This window comes from Gobio gobio, assembly GCF_949357685.1.
Source record: "Gobio gobio genome assembly, chromosome: 2".
NCBI lineage: Eukaryota > Metazoa > Chordata > Actinopteri > Cypriniformes > Gobionidae > Gobio > Gobio gobio.
This window is the reverse complement of record NC_137098.1, coordinates 9,366,399-9,390,969: the sequence shown is the minus strand read 5'-3', so window position 1 is coordinate 9,390,969 and position 24,571 is coordinate 9,366,399. Positions and strand designations below refer to the sequence as shown.

Here is a 24,571-nt window from a genome sequence, read left to right as displayed (position 1 = left end):
CACATAACCCAACCCAACCCCCTAAACCTACCCATTGTGTATTATATGATATAAAAAACAGGATATAACAGGCAGATACACAACTACAGGCACAATCTATTGAAAAAGTACAAATATTTCAAATATTTCGAGGCTAAAACGATTGATTTGTGTGAAGAAAAGACTCAAAAGAGATCACCATCTTCAGCCGCCGTATATTCTGTCTATGCACACATCATTACATCAGCTTTGATTGTGAAATGGCATTGACTCACGTGTGTGTCGTGATTGATTGCATCATGCTAAAGAGTCGGGTGTATCTTTTGAATGAGATGTGACTGTATCCGTTCTCAGAGTGGGTCATTAAAACATTGAGATCCGCTCTGTTCTTCACATAAAGATATCGTATGGCTTTAGAAGACTTGGAATGCAAGATAACAGTTATTTGTAATACTTGAATAATGTTTGGTTACACTTTATTTTAGGTGTCCACTGTCCGTGTTACAGTGTAATTATATATTTAAGTACTGAGTAATATTAATTAACAACATGTACTTACTATAGGGTTAGGGTTAAGTTGAGGGTTAGTTGTTAGTTGCAATTGTAGTTATTCAATATTTACTGTTATTACTATGGTAAGTACATGTTATGGAAGCTTGTTTCCACCACAGAATAAAACATTTTAAAAGATAATTGCAACTTTTTATCTCACAATTGCACATTTGCATCTCGCAATTCTGACATTTTTTCTCACAGTTGCGTGGTATAAACTCTCAATTGTGAGAAAAAAAATCCAAATTGTGAGTTTATACCACGCAATTCTGACTTTATAACTCGCAATTGCAACTTCACTCAAAAAAATTAATTACTTGAATTTACTCAAAAAAGCAGCGTCAAGTGGTTCCATGCAATTATATTGAGTAATATTTACAAATAACAGTTTACAGTAGTTATATGAACAAAAGAAAGTCAAGTAAAGCTGACAAAATTTCCTTAAGTAAATACAAACCATTTGAATTTGTCACTGTTACATAATATTTATATGTGCAGTTTACTTAATAATGTTATGTTAAATTTATAAAAGTTTATTATGTTAGGTGAACACATTTATCGATTTAATTTACCTTAGTAAATTAACTACTTGCTCTACAAGTGTAAGTTGAAAACTATTAAATAACAACAAGCATATTATTAGAAAAAAAAAGCAAAAATAACTTAATTGAGGGCAGGAAGTCCATCCAATAAATGGGCCTCATTCATGAAACACGAGTAGAACGAATTTGTGTGTAAATCGTTCGTAAAGCCGCTCTGATGTAAATTTTCGGATTCACGAAAATGTTCATATTCTCAAAATGTTAGTTGGTACAAAAGAAATGTACACCTACTCCCCACCCCGTGTAAATGGTGCGTAATATTCTTCAAAATTAGATACTAGTAACACATTACTGCCATGGATATTCTGTATCATATTCATAGCAATCAAAGTATCTCAGATGGAAAAACGCTGCCCTTGCAAAGCGCTCTCAAGCGCCACCAGCTGGCCGTTTTCAGAAGAGCACCAGGCATTTTTAGTTGGGTAAAATGCTTTGATGGACGCATGATAATTCAATATGGACAATTAGTCTCTTTAGCATTTATGCAATATACTGGAGCCAAACCAGAGAAAGAAGTCCAGAAGATTCCACAGCGTTCCTCCAGACATTTGCAGTTGTAACTCATGGGCAGGGATTATGCTAATTATGAATGAGCGTGCACGTGCATCCTATTTACAAATGTTTGGAATTCATTACCAAATCCATGGTTTACGAAGTGTTTATGAATCTGGAGGAAAGTTTTCATAAATGTCCATTTTATGTACCAATTACTCAGAATTTTATATTTACGAACGTTTCACGAATGAGGCTCAATGTGTGTAAATGAGTGCCCACAGCCTAAACACAAGCACCACTCTTCTGCATAATGGTAACCAAAAAAATTACTAAAAATGTCCAACATAACTGAACATTAAACACGAACATAAACTAACAACATCTTCCCCTTGAAAAACATAAAATAACATTTTAATCCCTAAATGTATTCTCTTAATGCAGTCCCTTGCATGCTGGGAACTACAGATCCACTGCCCAGTTTGTTCGTTTCACTCAGCAATGTTAAGTTGACCGAACAAGGACAAGTCGTGGCCTAATGGTTAGAGAGTTGGACTTGTAACCCGAAGGTTGTGGGTTCAAGTCTCAGGTACGGCAGGAATTGTCGGTGGGGGGGGAGTGAATAACCAGTGCTCTCTTCCACCCTCAATACCACGACTGAGGTGAGACCCTTGAGCAAAGGCACCAAACCCCCAACCGCTCCCCGGGCGCCGCAGCAATATGGCTGCCCACTGCTCTGAGTGTGTGTTCACTACTGTGTGTGTGCACTTGGATGGGTTAAATGCACAGCCTCAAATTCCAAGTATCGATCGCCGCATGCCGCTTCACTAGAGTGTTAACCTGTTTTTGGTCAGTTTTTGCAATACCCGTGACTGTGCATTCATTTGCCTGTTACGTGTTTTATATTGTTGAGAAGTGGGTGGGTTTAGGGTAGGAGTGGTGTTAGTTGCTACAAAATTTGAAAGTATAATAATTTATAAAATCATGTCTACTTTCACAAATGCAAAGAATTATAAGGTAAACAACTGAAAGCAATGGAGTACCCCGCACGTCGGAAAATGACACTAAAGGTGACCCCTGACCAAGCGTCACTATGTGACGAGTTGGGAGTGAAAATGGGTATATTTCCATATTGATATGGATAAAGGCAACAAAAAGAAATTCTGAGTTCAAGAGATCTTCTTTTTAAGATACAAATCTGCAATAACACTTTCGGGTGGAATAATTGGTCAAGGGAAAATGCATATTTCACGATTGTTTTTGTGTGCATGCCCATGTGAGCTGCTGCCGATTGTGCTCATAGCTGTGGCAAATCAAATCAACAATATTGTCTGAAACAATCATTCAACATAAGGTTTCTGAATTGCAGCTCTCCGGAGAAGCCACTGAGGACTTTGTTCCTAAGTGTGTGCAGATCTGAGAGAGAGAACGAGGCACAGACAGATAAAGGAAGAGAGAGAGAGAGAGAAATGGGTAGAGCAAAGAACGAGCCATTTAATATCCCCATTTCTCGCTGCATTAGTGTGCGACATCTCCACAGGGACGCTGAAAGAGGAGGTGCCCCCCCCCCCCCCCCCCCCCCATCTGGTTGTCAAGGTAACATCTTGCCAGTGGTTTGAGTGAAGACTGATTTAGACAAGTGATTTGTCTGTTGTTCTCATTCATCACATGCATCGCACCTCTGAAAACTGTCAATGCATTTATGAAGTTCACTACGGACCGACGATGATTCCTGGCTGTTCATTATTCCAACAAGACATTTAAGGCTGCCACACTCCAATGAGACAAGAACCTTAACGCCATTTTCCGGATGACTTAATGCAAGATTAAAGGTTAATTCCGTGCTTGTCTTTTATGATCTGATGAAAAATAGAGCTATCAAAGTTCCCTGAAAAAGACAAAATATGTGCTAATATCTACAAAGAACCCCATGTGAAGGCACATCACCAAATTAAGCTTTAAAATTCACAGAGAAAGTGCCAAGTGAAGAGTCTTTGATAAATGTCACATAACCCAGAGCGACTTTTCGATTCAAAATGCATTAGCGACTTCTTCATAAAGAGAAATGGCATTCACATCAAAGGCACGGTCACGTGCAGAAGCTGTCAAGAAGTCCAATATAGTATGGTGTGCTAATGTGTCCATTTTGTTTAAATCATATCAGTCTATATTCAGAGAAAGACAGCGTTATATGAACAGACAGATCCTGTCCAAAGATAGCAGCACAGCCATTATTCTGCCTAGCCGTTTATTAGACTCCATCCATCCTCTCACTATGATATCCGGGCCAGGATGGCGCCAACTCTGGGTTCTGAGGATGAGTGTGAAGAAGAAATGCTAATCAGCTCATGTGATACAGCTAACATAAGCGATGCAAAGCCTTCAGAACGCCCATATTAATGATTGTAATTCCTATCAAGTACATGTAATCCAGTGAGCAATAATTAACAGACCTGAGGGTAAAAATGTGAAAACGCAAGCTGCAATATAAACAGCAATTACAAGAGGGAGGACAATAAAATCCACCCTCCCTGAAAAAGAGCATTAAAATGATATGTCGGGGCTGATTGCAGAGATTGCTTGAAATGAAAGTGAGAATTCAATTTTATTGCCTTATGGAATTTGCCATCATTAGACTTTCAGAATTAGCCTGGTTCTGATGGGCAGGTGGACAAGCCCGTCACTAGAACAGAAATAAATTAGTGATGTGACCGCGTATCCTCTGCTTTCATGCATATGCAATGTGCCAAGAATATGGTTCCATATTCTGCAAACAGCAGAACTAAACACGATTTACTGCATCAGCATATGTATTTTACCATGATATTATGGATACATTTGTATAGAGCTGTTTTCACACTGCATAGAAGCTGCAGATATACTGTGCGTTTAACCAGAAGCACAGAGATGGCATAAATGCATTTCTATGATGACAACTCTCTGAATTGGTAATGGATATGACAATGTTAATGTATTTGGTCTTGGCGGAATAGAACTGTTACACAGCCACTGCTGCTGCTGTTGCAGAGCAAGAACAAGAGCTTGCTACTGCAAATACATACACAGATACGCAGCTGTATGTAAGACATATGCTGTTGCACAAATAGCATATATAAATTACCCATAGCAGATCTATGCAGGTGGAGCTGGGGAAGGTAGGGGGTTTCAGAGGAACTCTGAAGGCGTTCTGCAAACTGCTATAGTGAATATAACCAGCCATTTAAAGGAGTCATGAAGCTTTTTTTTTTGTTGTCTGAGGTCAAATTATGATGTTTGCATGGTGTTTACATTAAAAAACATCATAATGAATAAGTAATAGGCTAATTTCTGCCCTGGCTTTGAGGCTCTCTCAAGAAACACTCGGTTTTTATGGGCGTGCCGCACTAAAGACTTGGAAGTAAACGCCCACGGCTAGGATTGGATAAGATTTGCATATTTAATGAGCTTCGGCTCCCCTGCCAGCACATGTGGGAATTGTTTTGAAAGCGTGTGGGGAAACGGCAACCGGAATGAATCGCCCACAGGGCTCGCAAAATGTCTTTATCAAACAAAAACAATGATTTATTGATTGGAATGTTATTTTTTTATTACTTGGCCCGCCCGATCTGTGAATATAACCGCAAACCGTACACACACAAGCCAGTGCCCTTCAAATATCAAGTCAAGAGAGTGAACAACGCACATCAAGAAAGGAATGTTATTTCACTATTTAAGACGTTTTTACGTTTTGGTAGCCTGTCTGAAAAACACATAGCCCCGGGACGTTGGGCTTTGCGAGCACTGGCCCATACATGTCAGAGTCTGACCCCAAATCGCAATGACCCAACAACACCTCAAATAAAGAATTCCCCAGCCTGACAGCGTGCTAAGGTATGTTCAGTTAGACATAATCAATACTATCTGTAACAATGCAATACTATCATAAAAACATGTTTTACTCACATTAGTATGTTGCTTCATTCATTCATGTAATCTCATCCTGTCTGCAAATCCAGTCTCTTGTTTACAAACGAATCCGTGGTGAAATGAAGGAACAGACATGAAATGTCTTCCCCACCTGAGCTGGATATTCATTAAAAATAAAGTTCATCCATGCATTCATAATATTGGAATCCAAATGAAGCTTATGTGGTATGTTTATTGCTTAGAAGTTCGATGCGGTTTAGCTCAATGTAGACCGATATAATCTTAGGCACGAGTCCGTGGGAGGGGCTACAGAATCAGGCGTACAAATGTATCTGTTGAGGCGGCGTTTCATTAAACAATGACGTCAAGGGTCGACATATTCTGAGATCAAGCGTTTTCTAGGCCTGGTGCCAATAAAAGCTTTTCTTTGACTAACAAGGAAGTTTTCACCTCCGAAACTTACAGGATATTCTTATATCACAATGAACTTCAAGGGAAAGTTGATTTCTCAATTCATCACCCCTTTAAATATTGAACAGCAAGCTCATTGGCTACAGATATGACATGAACCAATCAGCTTGCGCCAAGTAGTTATATCTGTGGATTATAAGCTGTGAATATCATCAATTGCGTTAAGGACCCATCAGCCTGCGCCATCTAGAGTTTGAAATGTCCTGGCTCTTACAAGCTTTATAATGGCAGTGAATAGAGGATGATATTTTGAAGCTCAAAAAAGTGCACCCATCCATCATAAAAGATATCCATCTGGCTCTGGGGGTTTAATAAAGGCCTTCTGAAGCGAAGCCATGTGTTTGTGTAAGAAAAATATCCATATTTAAAACTTTAAAAACTAAAATAACTAGTCGATCTAGTAAATCGAATAAAAAGTCGGTTTACGGCAAAAGAGTAACGCCTGATGCGATGTAGGAGTAGCGTAAAGCTTGGTACATACTCCGCTAGAACAAAGAAATTTGTTTGTTTTCTCGAGGTGGCAAGAACAAGAACAACATTCGTTCAGGCCAGGACATTCCATACTTCACGATAAAAGCCGGTGCCGAACATTTCCGTTTCGCCGCATTAACCCCGCCCACTTAAAATTTCTGACCAATCACACAATAGTTCTCGGACACCTACACTTGAGTTCTGCTCAGATGATGTGTCGAGAACAAGCTGCGAGAACTCCCAAACCAGGGCTGCAAGAACAAAATTACGTTATTTTGTTTTGCAGCCCTGGGAGCGAGAACTTTTTTCTCTGTTCTTGCGGAGTATGTAATGGCCTTAAGCTTTGACGCCTCTCGCGGTTCAAACAATTAGGGCTGGGCAACAAACTCAAGCTCCTCTTTGCTTATATCGAAATCCTCTCTCTTTAAAAATTCTCGTTTTAGACTCTAATTCATGACCAGTGTTTTGTTTTGCTCTATCCTCTGCGCTTCTGGGTTTGTCACAGGTCACTCTTTCGCCATAAATCGATGTGTACGGCCGTCTGTCGGAAGCAAATTATTTTAGTATATAAAGTTTTAAACATGGATTTTTTTTTCACACAAACACATGGCTTCGCTTCAGAAGGCCTTTATTAAACCCCCGGAGCCGGGTGGATATCTTTTATGATGTATGGATGTACTTTTTTGATCTTCAAAATCAAATCCTCTATTCAGTGCCATTATAAAGCTTGGAAGAGCCAGGTTATTATTTAATATAACTCTGATTGTATTCGTCTGAAAGAAGAAAGTCATATATACCAAGGATGGCTAGAGGGTGAGTCAATTATGGGATAATTTTCTTTTAACCCTTTAATGAACACCTTTGTACCTTATATCCCTAAAAGGTGCATTTTAGTACTTTAGAGTAGGAATATGTACCCTTAAAGTACTACTATGAATCTTTTAGGGGTAAATAAGGTACAAAATATTTTCTGAGGGTACCCTTATACAGTATGTACCATTTTTGCAAATTTTTTCATTCCTTTTGGATGAATATTTGAATGCTCCCGACTGAGCCCGCTTTCTCCCAAGGTTTTTTACTCCATTCTGTCACCTGATGGAGTTTGGGTTCTTTGCCTCTGTCGCCTCTGGCTTGCTTAGTTGAGGACACTTAATATTCAACAATATTATTGATCTGCCTTTACTGACACTGTTATATGAGAACTGAACTGAGCTGGACGAAGGCATCATTTTTTGCAGAACTGCTTCATAGATTAAATGAACTAATTTAATAATTGATGATCTTTACAACGAAACTAAAGCAACACTGAACTGACTTCAGAACAACAGCCGAAATGCATAATTTTCCTGTTATCACTTGTATAAAGCGCTATATAAATAAAGGTGACTTGACTTTGCGGTAGTGTTGTAGTCAATACTAGAGGTGGGCAGATCGATACTAATATCGATAATATCGATACCAACGTTGGTATCGGTATTGATCGATACCAACGTGAAAATATCGATACTTAAGTTTCAGTTTCTCCCGTTTTGCGACCTGGCCGTGTTTGTCAAAATGCTGCTGCTGTCACAGAGCAGAGCAACCTCTCAAGGGTGCTGCTCGTGCTCGACGCTGCTCTCCTCCGCCTCTCCTGTGTTGTACCGTCACGTGACTCACCACTAGCGCTACCACCAGCAGTCAGGCGCGCGCGCCGCTCAGCCGCGCATTTCTAACAGCAGTCAGTCAGAGGCGGAGAATGGCAGCAGAGAGAAAGAGGAGCGTTGTATGTAAAACTTTGTGACTTTGTTTATTTTAGAAAAAAATCCTGAAAAGAAGTGCACTAAAGAGGAGAAACATTTTTTGTTAACATGCTACTTGAAAAGAGATTTTGTTTTTACATTTTTTATATTTGTGAAGTAATCATTTTGTAACTTTGTTTATTTAAATAAAACAGAAGTAACCAAAAGTCGTTTCTGAACAAAAGCTTTTGTAGTACTGATTAATAACCCAAAATGCAAATCACAAAAACAAATTAAAAGTCATGAAAATTCATTTAGATTTAGGTTGAAGACGCATCCACCTTAATTATTAAAAAGTATCGATATTGGTATCGGTATCGGCGATACTGGCCCTGTATTTACTTGGTATCGGATCGATACCAAATCTAGCGGTATCGCACACCTCTAGTCAATACCACTTAACCTGAGACCAGACCAAGGCAGGGCGAGACCCAGTCAAGACCAAGACTTTGAGGGGTTGAGACCAAGACAAGACCAAGACCAGGCCAGCACTCCTTATATTCATAAAGATCCACATTACCGCCTGAGAAATTACTTATTTTTAATCAATAAATATAATTAGAATAAGACACTATTTAGAGCTGTTACCAAATCATTAACAACAAAATTCATCGTTGCGCTGCAAAGGTGGTACAGAAGATGCATCTGAATTAGCAAATTACAAATACTGTACATAAATAATGCTGAGAATAATGTTTAAAAAAAATGGAATGCCTGTATAAAAGTCATGCTCAAATTTGTGAAAAAAGCTCTCTTATCGTGATATTGCTTAGTCATATCACATTTTAATATAAAAATCCAGATCTCATACAAGTACTTTTTTGCAATAGTATCTTGAATTTTCTGAGCATTTGTATTTATTTTGGTGACATTTTTGACACAATCCCTCATTCATTTCGGAACCGGCACAATAAATAAATCATATTAGAAATAAGTTATTGATTGCATCTGAAGCGGTAAGATTTACATCCAATCACATACAGACTACCGGCACATCCGGGAACTTAACTGTCAATTTCGTCAACGCCCCTTTTAAGGGGAAAATAAACTAGACTTCCCATAGACTTCGATACAAAATAGCGGCACAAAACAACGTCTGTACACAGATGGCAGGCTTGAATAACTTAAGAAATCACTAAGATTAAGACACCAATTTGACGCTGGGAAAATGAAGGGACATGTTTTTAAATTGACCAAATTAAGTTTGTGGATGTATCTTTCACGCTCTTGGCAGGCAGGCTGGACATATAATTACTTGACATGTTTAATCTTAATGATTTGTTAAGTTATTCAAGCCTGCCGGCTGTGTATGGACGTTGTTTTGTGCCACTATTTTGTATTGAAGTCTATGGACTTGGTCTGCATTACTGGGAACACCCATAAAACGTCATATCCGCCATATGCCGTGGGGGAAAACAAGCCATTAGAATGAATGCATGTAGACCTTGTTAGACGCTTTATCTTTACTCTTTGTAATGATTATGATTTATTTTTGCTTGGTGCAGTCCCGAAAAGTTGCCATGTGACGTTCTGCACCTCTAGTAAGTTAATAAACCCTGATCTGAAGTTTTATACTGCCAAATAAACAGACGGAGCCGTTCGTCAATTCCGAAAGCCTGTGCAATACGTCCATTACAATTAAACATTTGCACTACATGATGCTGGTATTATTGTAAAGATTAAAAAAAAAGATTTCACGAATTGCAATGGCAAAAGTTTGTTGAAGAAAACGCCAATAAAGTCATACTTGGTGTTTTTCACGATGAGCGATCACATAGCCACGTAATGCGTGAGGTTATTAATGTACAATACATTCAAAAGTCTTCTTTACTTCATGATGGGAAGGGCCGGCCTCATGCTTGTGCTTCAAGCTGATAGTCACATTATATGTACGACACTTGTACATTTTCTCGTCTAAATGCAGCTGCTCCCACAAATATTACATGACATAATAGCTAGGCTACTTCATAAATCACACAGTGATACATTTTTTTTGCTATTGTCAGTAATTCTAATAATATTGTGACACTGACATGTGAACTCCAAATATCAATTTCATAGCACAAGACACATTTTATGATCATTTTAAAATGTTAAATGTATGCAATACATACTTGTAATCCATTAAATTCAGGAACACTGAATTTACATCTTCATGGAAAGACTGGGTGATTCATGTCATATCTATACGGGGGTCGGCGGAGCAGCATGTATTTTGATGAGAAAATGACACCTCTGGCCATTGATTCCATTGGGTTTATCAGTCACAGATACTGTACGGACAATCTGACCCAATTTGGCTCAGTTTTTCTATATATCTTGCTCTGTCGAGCAGCAAAATTGATTCTACACAGGCTAAACTGGGTTAACCCCATGCATTTCCATTGTGGGGAATGGACTGTTTTCCCCCACGTTGACTCCGCCCCCAGCTATGACACGACGCCAACCAAGTCTACGGGAAGTCCAGTTTATTTTCCCCTACAATCTCAGAAAAAAAGGTGCAGTGGAGGTACAATTTTGTTCCTTGGGGAACAAAACGTATAACTGTACCTTTAAAGGTACACAATTGATTCTTAGGGTACAATTAAACCACTGGCAGGCAAGTTTGGTCCTAGTGAGTCGCTGTCCTGCAGACAACCCTGAAAAACATCTATAGAAGCTCTTATTGAGAATTAACAGAGGTTTTGATGTTGATGTTTTATTAAAAATATGTGTTGTTTCCTTTAGTTGGTCAGTTTGACTATTGGCTTTTTATGCAAGTTTGTGTTTTTTGTTACAGTGTTAACAAAACACATAATCTGCTCAAATCAAAAGAAGCCATAATCAAAAATTATCATGAAAAAAAAGGTTTTACTAAACTCATCACTGACTAAAAATATTAATAAATAATATTCACCAACAATAATTTCTTGCCACAGATCAGACATTCTGAATTTTGGTTTTTAAATACATTCTAGGGGGAAAAAAAGTTTAGACGCACACAGATATCAAGAACCAGCATATGAATCTCAACAATGGTGACATACTTAATGCTGCAATGCATGCTGGGAGCCATGAGTTTTATACTGTGTTGGCTTAGTAGGGTTGGAGCTAAACTCTGCAGGACATCAGCTCTCTAGGACCGAACTTGCCTACCCCTGACTTAGAGGTACAAAAATGTACCCTTAAGGGTCCAACCCCAGTGACGGCCACTTGTACCTTAAAAGATACAATTTTCACTCTTTTTTTTGAGAGTGTAAAAAGGGGTTAAGTTCCCGGATGTGCCGGTAGTCCGTATTAATGATGTTCATGAATAAATAAATAAAACAGTAATTTAGTAATATCCCAGCAGTTGTGGTCTTGACCGGTCTTGAAACTAAATCCAGAGTCCTCGAAGTCTGAGACCGAGACGAGACAGAGTACACAGAGAAAAAGGGTGTCAAAATTGTACCTTTAGGGGTACAACAGCTTGTCACTGGGGCAGTACCCTTAAAAGATCATATTTGTACCTGTTTTACTCCTAAAAGGTGCATATTAGTACCTTAGAGTACAAATACGTACCTTAAGGTCCTACTATGAACCTTTTTGTGGTTAAAAAAGGTACAAATATGTCCTTTAAGGGTACTGCCCCAGCGACAATCTGTTGTACCCCAAAAGGTACAATTTTGACACCCTTTTTCTCTGTGTATGTGGTCGAGACCGAGACGAGACCAAGACCTTCAAAAAACGGTCTGGAGTATTACAACACTACTTTGCGGCCCTCAAAAAAACAAGTTCCTGGATTAGCTACACTCCTATCAATAGGAATAGGGGCTTTCCATTCAGATCAACCAATCGTTTGCATCTGATTTAAGAGGAAGAGGAATGTTGTCCCAGCACCAGCCAAAGATTGTTGATCCAGGAACACGTCCTAGTTGGCAAAATCACAGTCAGCCAATGGTTTGCGTGGGTGCTTTGGCTTACTAAGCATCTCCAATCAGAATCACAGCCTGTGCTTTCTGTCACGCCACAGATGCCAAATAGCATTTCTGTCTCACTGTAAAAAGATGAATAGACAATATATCGATTTTACCACCTAATGTGGGGTTGAGAGGATGAGAAGCTTGAGTGGACAAGTCACTGCTATCGATTTGCTGTTTCCCTTCATTACTCGAGATGTATGAATTCATGAAAGGCAGATTATAAAAGGGTTGAGGAATGAACAAAAAAAGCTGTGTTTTAAAGATAACCGCTGAGCACAAATGTCGCCCCAGGCAGAGAGGAAGAGAACAGCAGTACACAAAAGAGGAAGAGGGAGGGAGAAACGAGAGGAAAGAGTAGGAGAACCAGATGAGATGAGCACTGAGAGTAGGACGAGGGGTGCAGAGGCGTTTGTGTACTGTGCGGCAGCGCAGCGGGAGGTGCAGACACCTGCAGAACTACAGGGCACGGAGAGAGCTGCGCCGTGGGCCGCGCTGTGTGGGAGAGGCTGTTTGCACACTGAGAGTCAGCCAGCCACCCTACGCTCCCTCAGCGCTTCGGCTCTGTTAGCCCTCGCTGCTCAGAGAGCTTCCATTCTCATTAGGAAACCTCAGCTGAATGAATAGGGTTTCAAACATTACGCCAAAGCCAAAAAGAGAGAGTGGGATTTTATGAAGCCATAATAGCCCTAATGGCTCTTAACGGAGCTGAAATGGAGAACCAAAAACATTCAAAGTGAGTTGAAAGGTTCTTTGGCCGCTGCGATTATTGGTTTCATAGGGTCAAAAATCACTCCTTTACAAACTAAGAATCTCATTTTCTGTCACTCGGCATACTTTAATGTCAAAAGCACACTGAGTGGAAACTCTGGTGAGTTGTTTATGCTTGACAGCTTTTGATGGAAAAAGAATCACTCCTTACCTTGTCATCTAACTTCTTGGCACAGAAGGCAAGCTCCAAGTAACCATTGTTCCCAGAAATCTCTTCTGCGTGAATCTTGGGAAACAAGAAAGGGATTAGCTGAGACCAAGCTAACATTCTGTTATTGTTTATACTCTATATGTGGACAACCAGACTCCTCATCCTCATCTATCTATCTATCTATCTATCTATCTATCTATCTATCTATCTATCTATCTATCTATCTATCTATCTATCTATCTATCTATCTATCTATCTATCTATCTATCTATCTATCTATCTATCTATCTATCTATCTATCTATCTATCTATCTATCTACTCATCCATCCACCTACCTACCTACCTATCCATCTATCAATCCATCAATCCATCCATCAATCCATCTATCTATCTATCTCTCTATCTCTCTATCTCTCTATCTATCTTTCTATCTATCTCTCTATCTATCTATCTATCTATCTATCTATCTATCTATCTATCTATCTATCTATCTATCTATCTATCTATCTATCTATCTATCTATCTATCTATCTATCTATCTATCTATCTATCTACTCATCCATCCACCTACCTACCTACCTACCTATCCATCTATCAATCCATCCATCAATCCATCTATCCATCTATCTCTCTATCTCTCTATCTATCTCTCTATCTATCTTTCAATCTATCTATCTGTCTATCTATCTATCTATCTATCTATCTATCTATCTATCTATCTATCTATCTATCTATCTATCTATCTATCTATCTATCTATCTATCTATCTATCTATCTATCTATCTATCTATCTATCTATCTATCTATCTATCTATCTATCTATCTATCTATCTATCTACTCATCCATCCACCTACCTACCTACCTACCTATCCATCTATCAATCCATCCATCAATCCATCTATCCATCTATCTCTCTATCTCTCTATCTATCTCTCTATCTATCTTTCAATCTATCTATCTGTCTATCTATCTATCTATCTATCTATCTATCTATCTATCTATCTATCTATCTATCTATCTATCTATCTATCTATCTATCTATCTATCTATCTATCTATCTATCTATCTATCTATCTATCTATCTATCTATCTATCTATCTATCTATCTATCCATCATCCACCTATCTACCTATCCACCTATCTGTTTGCCCACATAGCCCAGCCGATTTGTCTGTCCTTCATCCAGCTGATCTATAAAGCCGTCTGTCAACCAAATGCCCTTCTTATCCCTCTGTTCAGCCCAGCTGATCCATTCATCCAGTCGTCCATCTGTCCTTCCATTCATCCATCTTCCCATCTATCCTTCTTTCAGTCCGTCCTTTTGCCCAGCCCATCCGTCTGTCTGTCTGTCTGCCCAGCCCAGATCTTTCTATCTATACAGCTAAAAACTCGTACAGTATAAACGGAAGAGAAACTGTAAGCACTTGATCGAGTGTAAAGGTTCTAAACTTGCTTTTTACTATGTAATTGAATGTGAACAGTACTGATTAAAGGAAGTCATTTATTGAGATGTCTTTGACCTCTATTAGTTTGATAAGAAAAGATGGGTGAAATGCTGAAATCATCCCATTTTGTCTCACCTCAGATCAAAATGTGATTTCGTCAGCATTAAAAAAAAATCTACAACCAGAGTGTAATCCAATGAGGAGGTCAAAAACAGTCATTTCTGTGGGAGTTTCAACATGAAAAGGCCATTAGTCTGAAGTGTGGTCCAAAGAAAATGCATTAAAACTGATGAGAAAGCAGAGAATCAACACCTAAGATAAGGATGTGGTATTACGTTTTGTCTTACAAATGAACCTTGTCTGCCTGCAATAGAAACATGCCAAAAAAGCTTGAGGCTTGTGTGGCTTGTTTGAATTGAGTTGAACTAGCTGTGATATTGTAATTGAAATACTACTTTTTTGAAATACACATTGAAATTGATATACTAAATTATTTTCCACCATATGTAAGAACATCCAGGGCCCGTTTACTTAGAGTACAATAAAGTAACAGAGTTATATGATATCGGCCCAGCAAACAACAGAATTTAAATTGGAGGTCAAACCGCCTGCACTGCAACCCAAACTACACGGAGTCATATTCAAAGTCCTTACACAGGTTAGACCTTATTCCTGAAACCTGATGACTTTTTAATGCACCAGTGTTATAGAGATTCCCCATTATCTATCTCTCAGCCATCACACGTACTAGCGGTTTCACTCAACTGTATCAAGAAATATTTTAAAGTGACATTTCATTCCAGAAGTAATAGGAATAAAATCACTCATTTTGTAATGTGCAGTCATCCTATGAGTATAGTGATGAGCAACGTGGGCAGAATTTGGCATTTAGATGGCACTTCAGAAAAGAAAGGGTGGTCCTATAGACAGTGATGAATATCACTTCTAAATGATAACTCAATGCAATTGTATAGGGGTGAGTGTAGGTGCCAACAACCCACCCGTAGTTAAGGCCTGTTCACACCAAGGAGAATGATAATCATAATGATAACTACAAACTGCAAAGTTGTAATAATCATTCTGAGAATAGCGAAGTCCACACCACAACGATAACAACATTATTTAGTTCAAGAGTGTGTGTGCCCATATAATCTTAGTGAAAGTGGTAAACAGATTTGGCTTGCTGTCTGCTATAGAGGGGCTTGGAGAGGATATTACCCGAGCTCCGATTGCCCCCCTATAACAGGCAAAATTGTACAAAAGGAGGAGCAGGGGAGGAGGAGGGATGCTGCAGGAACTAAAAATGGGAAGAGGTAAGCTGCTGGTTTTATACCTTGGTATTAATTGGAAGATTAGATGGGCGTACTCCTCCCGAAATTATGTTTAATAACTTCACTTGGAATAAAATAACTTTCAGAGCGATTTTTTTTCAGATGATATGCGATTATCATGCGCATAATCATGTGTTGGTGTGGACTAATACAGTTAACGTTGGTGTGAACGAGCCTTTACAGAGACAGTGATTGATTTTGTCTAATTAAACACATTGATTTTTCATTCATTCTCAAAAAGTGGTTATTGTCTAATAGTGAGTTGGTCTGGCAAACAATGTCTCCGGTAAAGTAACTCAAATTGCCCTGTTGTTATTCTGTAAACAAAATCAAAATGCCTTTGCGGATGCTAAAATTAAGTAAAGCCAGATGAAACTTCTACCACGAGAGCTCTTCCAGTGAATGTGTAAATGTGAACAGCAGCAATAAAACATGAATTGTGTGTGTGGATTGTTTCAACTCACCGTGATGGTGGATTTTCCAGCATATTTTCCATATTTCAGCAGCAGAGGTTTCATCATCTTTTTTTGGGCCACTATCTATGGAACAGATTCAAATGTTTTAAAGTCACCTTGAAATAAAAATTGACAATTAGAGCAAGATTTACTAAACAGGGCAAATTAGCGTGAGAGCGCAATTCCAAAAAAAAAGCTGATTGGAGTGGACAGTTCTGTGTGTGATCTACTGACGACACGCAAATGAAAGCACACAGACGAACCCGGTTCATTTCCATAATGACCAACACAATCTACCAGTTAGCGTCTGGTTTAAGACGTGCTTTTTTGGGGCAGTAAATAATGGCGCAAACACCAGTAAATTGATGAGTGCAAACCTTAGTAAATCACCTCGCATTATTCATTTTAATACTCTCTTCATATAAATTTTGCGTCTGAAGGGAAACTCCTACAAATGCATATGCAATAAGCTCAGCCGCAAAAATAACCTTGTCAATGCCTTTTCGGTACTCATTTTACACTGTGTGTCTTTAGTAAATCCTGACAGTAGTTTTTTTAATGCCAGAAGAGAGTTTGCACTGGAGCAAGCTGTTAGTAAATCTGGCCCTTGTTGTTTTTAATGGAATATTGCAGTATTTATTATAAATTATTTATCTGTGCACATCAATATACATATTTTTTTAAAATTCATGTTCCCTCATGATGTTTAATGAAAATATCTTCCCCTCCTTATTGCAGCGACATCTCTTCTCTTCTCTAATGACTTGTTTACTAACGCGAGGGCGACCTATCACTCACATGAGAACGACCAATAGCAAACCACAACCATCCAATGATTCAATCAATCCCCAATGGATAAAATCAATATTTTTTCTTGTTTGAGAAGCCATTTCACTCGGATTTATGTCACAGTAAGGAAACTTTTGTTTAATGCCAAATTTAAGGAAATCAAATAGTTATGAAATAAAAATTAGTTGAGAATGGCATAGTACACAATGTAGAAAAATTGCTGTTAAAAAAAGGCAGTGGCTATTTACACTAATTGAAAATAACATTTCTTAGCGATAGATGATATTTAAGTGCAAATAGCTGTAGATGCTATTTACTAAGTGAAAATAGTGATATATTTACACCATGTAAAAGTAGCAGTTCTTTGCAATATGTGTAAAAAGTAATTCGATGCAATTTATACTATATTTTGACAGATACATACTATTTGTACCTCAGTATTGTTGTACATTAACAGGATGCAATAATAACTTAAAGTGTTAATTATTATATTTATTAAAATTATTAGTTGGATTCCACCTTAATGGGATAATAAAAGCCCTCCCTACAACTACCCCTAACCCTACCCAATAAATACTCCTATTATCAATAAACATTTTGTTTGGCACTTTATTTGACATTTTACATATTTACTTTATTTGACATTTTTCTTTATTTAGGCACTTTTCCTATCACATGTGATATGTGATAGGAAAAGGGAGAAGAGCGAGCTCTGCATAAGTCGGATTCGAACCCGGGTCGACCGCGTTAAAACCAAAATCCTTAAAGCTGCATTATGTAACTTTTCCGTCCACTAGAGGTCGCCTGTTCAAAACAAAGGTGTAGTTTGATGACGCCACGTTTGAGCGCAGAATCTTGGGACATGTGGTCTTCACCTCACAGCCGGTGGAAAATAATCGGGATAGGACTCGGGCAAAAATCATGTTCATGGATGTGATTATTAACGTTACTGTAGTATGAAGCAGAGCAGGGCCGAGTGTTGTGGAGCTGAGTAAGGCAGGAGCGATTGTTAATAAGATGAATGCAATTCACGCCTCGTGAGCAGCGGGACTGTTATTATGCCACAGTCCCCGGCGCCACTTCCGCTTTTGTGGTCATGCGTATGAGCAGAGCCGGCTCTCCCTATAAGCGAACTAAGCGGTTGCTTAGAGCCCCGCCGCCACTAGGGGGCGCCCTAACTACAGATTGCACTCGCCAGCGTCGCCGTAGTTTATCATGCAAGACGCTCAAAAAGCGCCTTCCGCGCCGCGGGACCTCCAGACGCGCGTCAACGCGCCTTTCCATTGACTTAACATTGAAATCAAATCACTCGCGCCAGACACTCTATTTGCGTTTGGTGTGAACGCAGCATAACGTTAGCTGTCCGTCGATTATGCTGAATCAACACTGCTTGCGCTATGGTCCAGCCGTCGGCCCCAGCTCTGGGCTACAGACCGCGTAGAGACAGACCCACCTCCTATGAATGTATTTTCTTTTTAACAGTTAACGTTACATGACCTACACTAGTTCTGGGAAAGAAAAAAACGAAAAATCTTTGTCTCAATAGACGCTTACAATAAAAAATAGTTTAATTATTGAACATTCGAGAGAAAGAAAGTAAAAAGGAAGAGAAAGAGCAATCATTTGACAGTCAAAATCAAAATGAAGTTTAAAATAAAGCGGTTAAATACAAGCTTTTTCTTATGGTCTTAATTGAATAGGCAATTAAAGATTATTAATAAATATTAATCATATACTATTATGAAATAATATAATACATTTTATATATTGTTAAGCTAAATCGCCCAGACCATTTAAACCTAAAGAAAACACAGTGTCCTCTCTGAAACATTATTGAATGATGATCGATACAAGACACCTAAAAGAAAAATGGATTTGTGGGAAATTTTAGTAAAGAACACTGTAAAAAAAAGCAGGTCCCCAATTGAAAATTTTCAAGTGAGCGATCACATCTAAATTTTTCAGTTGGCCAAATTGAATTAATGTGAATTGATGCAATTTAATTCAATTAAAATTCAAGAAATTAAATTTGGCCAACTGAAAATTTTAGATGTGATCACTCACTAGAAAATTTTCAATTGGGCACCTGATTTTTTTTTTACAGTGAATGTATTACTGTATGTAATCATAAAAGGTAAAAAAATATCTCACTCCATGCTGTGAAGGTTTAAAATATGAACAGTATGTAAGAGTTAATCAACCAATAATTAAATAATATAATTTAACATTGGATTTCTTTTAATTTACCCTTAACATAATTGTAAAAAACAAAATGTCACTTTCTCAGGAGGAGCCATTCTTAAATATTTTGGTGGTCGTGGAGAAACATTTCAGGAGGCTGACACCAGAGATGACACAAGTAAATATTTCCCACTGCCTTTCTTTTGAATAGTTTTGTGCGCAACTTCAACATAGCTAATTTTCCTCTTGCCAATAAAAAATTTAGTTTTATAATCATAATTCACTTTGTTGTCTAATTGTACTTTAATATTAATTTAAAATTAATGTGTTTTATCTACTCTGCATACTGTATTTATTATTAATTATATTATAATCTCAACAGCTGGAGGAGGTGACTCTACTGCTGCTTCAGTAGAGCATAGCGAGTCGCATACCACTATGGCTAATGTTGTAAGTTAGCTATATATTGTTAATGCTAAATTATTAATATTTGTTAACAACAAATTGACCTTAAATTTGCAAATCTGTAATCTTTACTTTTACTTTTACTGTTTCAGTGAGTGTACTTTAATAAGCAGTAAAATAATTGTAGACAATCATGTTAAAAGATATACAGATGAAATGTGTAAGTGTTAGATTGTATACAGTTGATGGTTTGCGGTGCAATACTCCATTATTCACTGCAAGGCAGGGCCCCAAAATTATCCTGCTTAGGGCCCCCAGATTTACAGAGCCGGCCCTGCGTATGAGGTAACGCAGCTCTGTTTATCGTATTAGATACATCTGAGTGTGTTGAAAATGATGTTATGATGTTACACACTGCCGTAAGAGTAAAGCGTTTCTGCAAAATAAAAACGGAAACTGAGGGTAACGCAGATATGACGCAATTGAGAGGCAACTCCCTCACACGTCCCGGTTCCTTGGTTAAAATAGCAATTTTCTCACGATTTACAAATAGTTGGAAACATTTGGGATATTGTAAGTACTCAACTGAACAAAATATATAACACTGGCCTAGTGGTTTTTGGATATTTTACTGAAAAGATTTTACATAGTGCACCTTTAAGCCTTACGCTTTACTGATTGCACCACTGAAGACATTGAAAAACATTGTGAAATGGCATTGTTAGGCGGAGTTAGTGCGAATAGCACTTGCCATCAAGGCACGCTATTTGCACTTGGTGTTAATAGACACTCCGGTTTTAAAAAAATGGCCCAAATCTGACAGTGACACTGTTTTCCATTTAAACAGTAATGTACTGTGGAAAAGAATACATTCTGGGCAATATTTCTCACGGTAAGCAATTGCTATTAATTTACAGCCCATTTTCAACAGTAATCTACTGTATTTATGTATTACGGTTTTGTACTGTAGTACGCAATGCATTGTGGGCTGGTCCATTTGACGAAAAAGCACAATGGCGCTAAACGAGTGTTTCACAGAGAATATATAAGTAGTTTGAGTACAAGTAAGTCTTCGTCTGTCCATGTTTACGGCACTCATGACAGGAATGTGTGAGGAAAATAGAAGAAATACTAATCGAAGTGGAGAGGAGAGGAAACTGACAGCAGCGAGGAGCACGCTCTTTTAAAACTGGAGGATTTTGTGTTTTCTCTCATCTAAATCACTCGAACAGTGAGTGACTGATGACAGGAAACTAAACATGCCGCGATGGCGCTTGAGTGTGATTATAAACGCATTAAACAGAGAGGGTAAAATCCTGTCAATTCACTGTAATACGTCATTTATTCTCAAATTTATGTGTTTATTGGCTTTCAATCTGTGTGTTTCTTGGTGGCACTCAGCCTGATGGTTTTGGTCAAGTGCTTGTAGGCGGGAGAAAAAATAAATGAAATTGCTGGTCAAATATGTTCTTAAACGTTAATTAATAATAAACGTTTAAACACAGTTTTGTTTAATATAAGCAGTATAACTGTTTCATTGTTTTCTGCACTTTTTTTCTCACTTTGTTTTTACTCTTGTCAATATTTTTGTCAATTTTTTGGTGTTCTTGCTTATAAATAAAGGTTCACATTTTTATTGGCCTATTACTATTGCCTGTTTTTGTTTTTTTTTGTATGGCAGTGGCATAAAAAAAAGTATTAATGGCAATAGAATCTAATTTACACTATGAAAATAGCAACATTTCTTACCGATCTGATCTTTACACTAGTTAGATGATATTTATATTTATAAATAGTGGCAGATAGTATTTTCACCTCAGTGTTGTTGTACATTAAACAGTCCTTCCAGAAAAATGCGGCTTTTTTTTGTGATTGTTGCGGGCAAAAATCCTTGATTATGCGGCACGTTTTCTTAAAAAATGCGATGAAAAATGCGGGATATTTATGCAATTTTATGCGATAAAATTGCGGGAACTTGCAAAAACTGCGGTTTGATGAGAAAGAGAAAAAAACTACATCACAGAAAGTGCTGGAATATTTAAGTTCTCATCTTGTTTTATTGAAGACCTTAATAATGGCTCAAATTTACAAAACATTTAGTCAATCAAGTTCTGTAGCTTTACAAAAGGAATATGCTACAACTTCTGAAAAAATTAATAAATAACTTCCTGTTTTACAGATGTCGCTATACAAAACAGACATTTGAGTGCTTCCAATGCACAAAGTGCAATCTCTTAAAGGGTTAGTTCACCCAAAAATGAAAATTCTGTCATTAATGACTTCCCTTTATGTTGTTGGACACAAATTAAGATATTTTAGTTGAATTCCGATGGCTCAGAAAGGCCTCCATTGGCACAATGTACACTCTCAAGACCCATAAAAGGTAGCCTACTAAAGACGTCGTTACAAAGTCCATCTCACTACAGTGGTTCTACAATAACTTTATGAAGCGACGATAATAGTTATTGTGTGCAAAAAAAACTAAATAACGACTTATATAGTGATGACTGATTTCAAAACACAGCATCATGATGCTATGAATCATCGAGTCGATTCATGATTCGGATCGCGTGTCAAACTGCTGAAATACGTGACTTTGGCGATCCAACCCGCTGAATCGACTCATTGATTCATAACGCTTCAAACCGCTGAATCGACTCATTGATTCATAACGCTTCAACCCGCTGAATCGACTCATTGATTCATAACGCTTCAAACCGCTGAATCAACTCATTGATTCATAACGCTTCAAACCGCTGAATCGACTCATTGATTCATAACGCTTCAAACCGCTGAATCAACTCATTGATTCATAACGCTTCAAACCGCTGAATCGACTCATTGATTCATAACGCTTCAAACCGCTGAATCGACTCATTGATTCATAATGCTTCAAACCGCTGAATCGACTCATTGATTCATAACGCTTCAAAGCTTCATGATGCTGTGTTTTGAAATCAGTCAGCACACAGGGAAACTGCTTTGCTCTTTTGCTGTTATTTTTGTTGGCCAATGGGAGTTTGTGCTTCATCATGGTTTCACCGGTATCTATGGTTTCTCCACGGGGTTTGAAGCTTTTCGATGACGTTCGCGTCGGGTAATCACGTCACTTCAAAACGTTCCCATGGCAATAGGCGGAAATGGCGGCTCTTGTGTGAAGTAAACGAAAATTTTTCAACTTTCTGCTAATATATATGACTTTTTTTGCAACGAAAATGCAGGGATTATGAAATCATGATAGCCCCGCATATTTTGCACGCGGAAATAGGCAATTTATGCGGCGAAAGTGCGGCGTATTTGAAAAATTGCGGCCCCTGCATGAATATGCGGACTTTGGCTGATTATGCGTTAAATCACGCGATCGCATAATCGCATTTTTCTGGAGGGACTGATTAAACAGTATGCAATAATTACAAAGTGTAAATAATGTTAAAATTATAAAATGAATGCTGCCTTATTGGGACCCTAAACCTACCCTACAAAAATACTTAATTGGTTTGAGTAGGACAAACTTAAATTAAACAAATTAGTTAATTTAAATTAACTGTTATGAGTATTCATAACTGTTATGAGTTCACAGCCCTGACATATTTCAAGTAAACTGAACTGTTTCATTGTTTTGAGTTGTTTGAACTCATTTCCTTTCATTTAGACTTACTTAAGAGTTCTGACAACTTATTAGGGTTTACAGTGAAGTAAATAACTCAATAATTTGATTTGCAAGAATAAAAAAAAAGTAACTAAATATTTTATGTTAATTGCTATCAAAATGTGGGAGTTACTGTAGCTAACTCAGTACTTCAAGTTAGGAGCAATTAACATGCATGAGTACTAAAAACTCAAAACTAGATAGTTCTGCTTACTTAAAATTGGGAACATAACTCAGAACATAACATAAAAAAATTGATGTAACTGATTACCTCACATTTTTTGAGTTAGCCCAACTTATTCGGGTTTACAGTGTAACAGATAAATTATAATGTTAGACACTTTATTACCACTTTTTTGAATATTTTCTTTATTTTTATTGAAAATAAATGCCTTTACAATCTGATATGTGATGGGAAAAGGGATTAGAGCGAGTTCGGAAAAGGGCAGATTCTAACCTTGCGTCGATTTGTGTCAAAACTTCCTGCCGCGCGCTTTACCCCTATACTACTGCTGGTTAGGGATGGGCGATATGGCCTAAAATCCATATTGCGATATACATCGCAGCCTCTTGCGATAACGATATATCACAATATATAAATTATTATAGAACCATTTCAGAACAGGTTACATAGACTCTAATGAAAGCCAAACCGTAAGGAAACATATTTCAAACAAAGTTTCTTACCTGCAGCCTGATGTAACGTATTTGGTTTTAAACATTTTGCTCTCTTAATGAAATGAAAACTGGTGTCTTGTTAATAAAGGAACAGATACTGTGAATTAGGGAATAGGGATGTCATGACACCAAAATTTCAGTAGTCTGTACCAATACCATAAAGATTTTACGGCACTCGGTACCACAACATATTGTTTTTTAATTTTTTTATTTAACTATTTAAAAAAAAAAAAATTCAATAAGTTTATAATCATTTAAAGTAAATAATACATAAACATTTAAAAGCTGTATGCTGTTTAAAAGTAAACATTGTTCAAGAAAAGATCATAAAAAAGAAATGTGAAAAATAAGCAACCATCTAGGCATAATTATTATTAGTAGTAGAGACAAATTATTATTACATAGAGACGTAGCTAAATCTACTGTAAGATAGGCTACAACAGTAGCCTAATATATTCTGTCAATTTCTTCACGTTAAACCGAACTTTTATTTTGACAAGTTGCCGTGAAGAGCTTAGAGTGTCT

At 37.7% G+C, this 24,571-nt stretch overlaps 1 protein-coding gene across 1 annotated transcript in view; it reads right to left on the bottom strand.

The window, feature by feature from the left end:
- cpne7 (copine VII) overlaps positions 1 to 24,571 on the bottom strand; it is a 115,713-nt gene that overhangs the window by 57,681 nt on the left and 33,461 nt on the right. Inside the window, exons 4-5 of the mRNA XM_079810813.1 lie at positions 16,354 to 16,428; positions 13,112 to 13,186 (exon numbers count right to left, since the gene is read on the bottom strand). Coding sequence (XP_079666939.1) covers positions 13,112 to 13,186; positions 16,354 to 16,428 — 150 coding nt within the window. The remainder of the gene's footprint in view (positions 1 to 13,111; positions 13,187 to 16,353; positions 16,429 to 24,571) is intronic.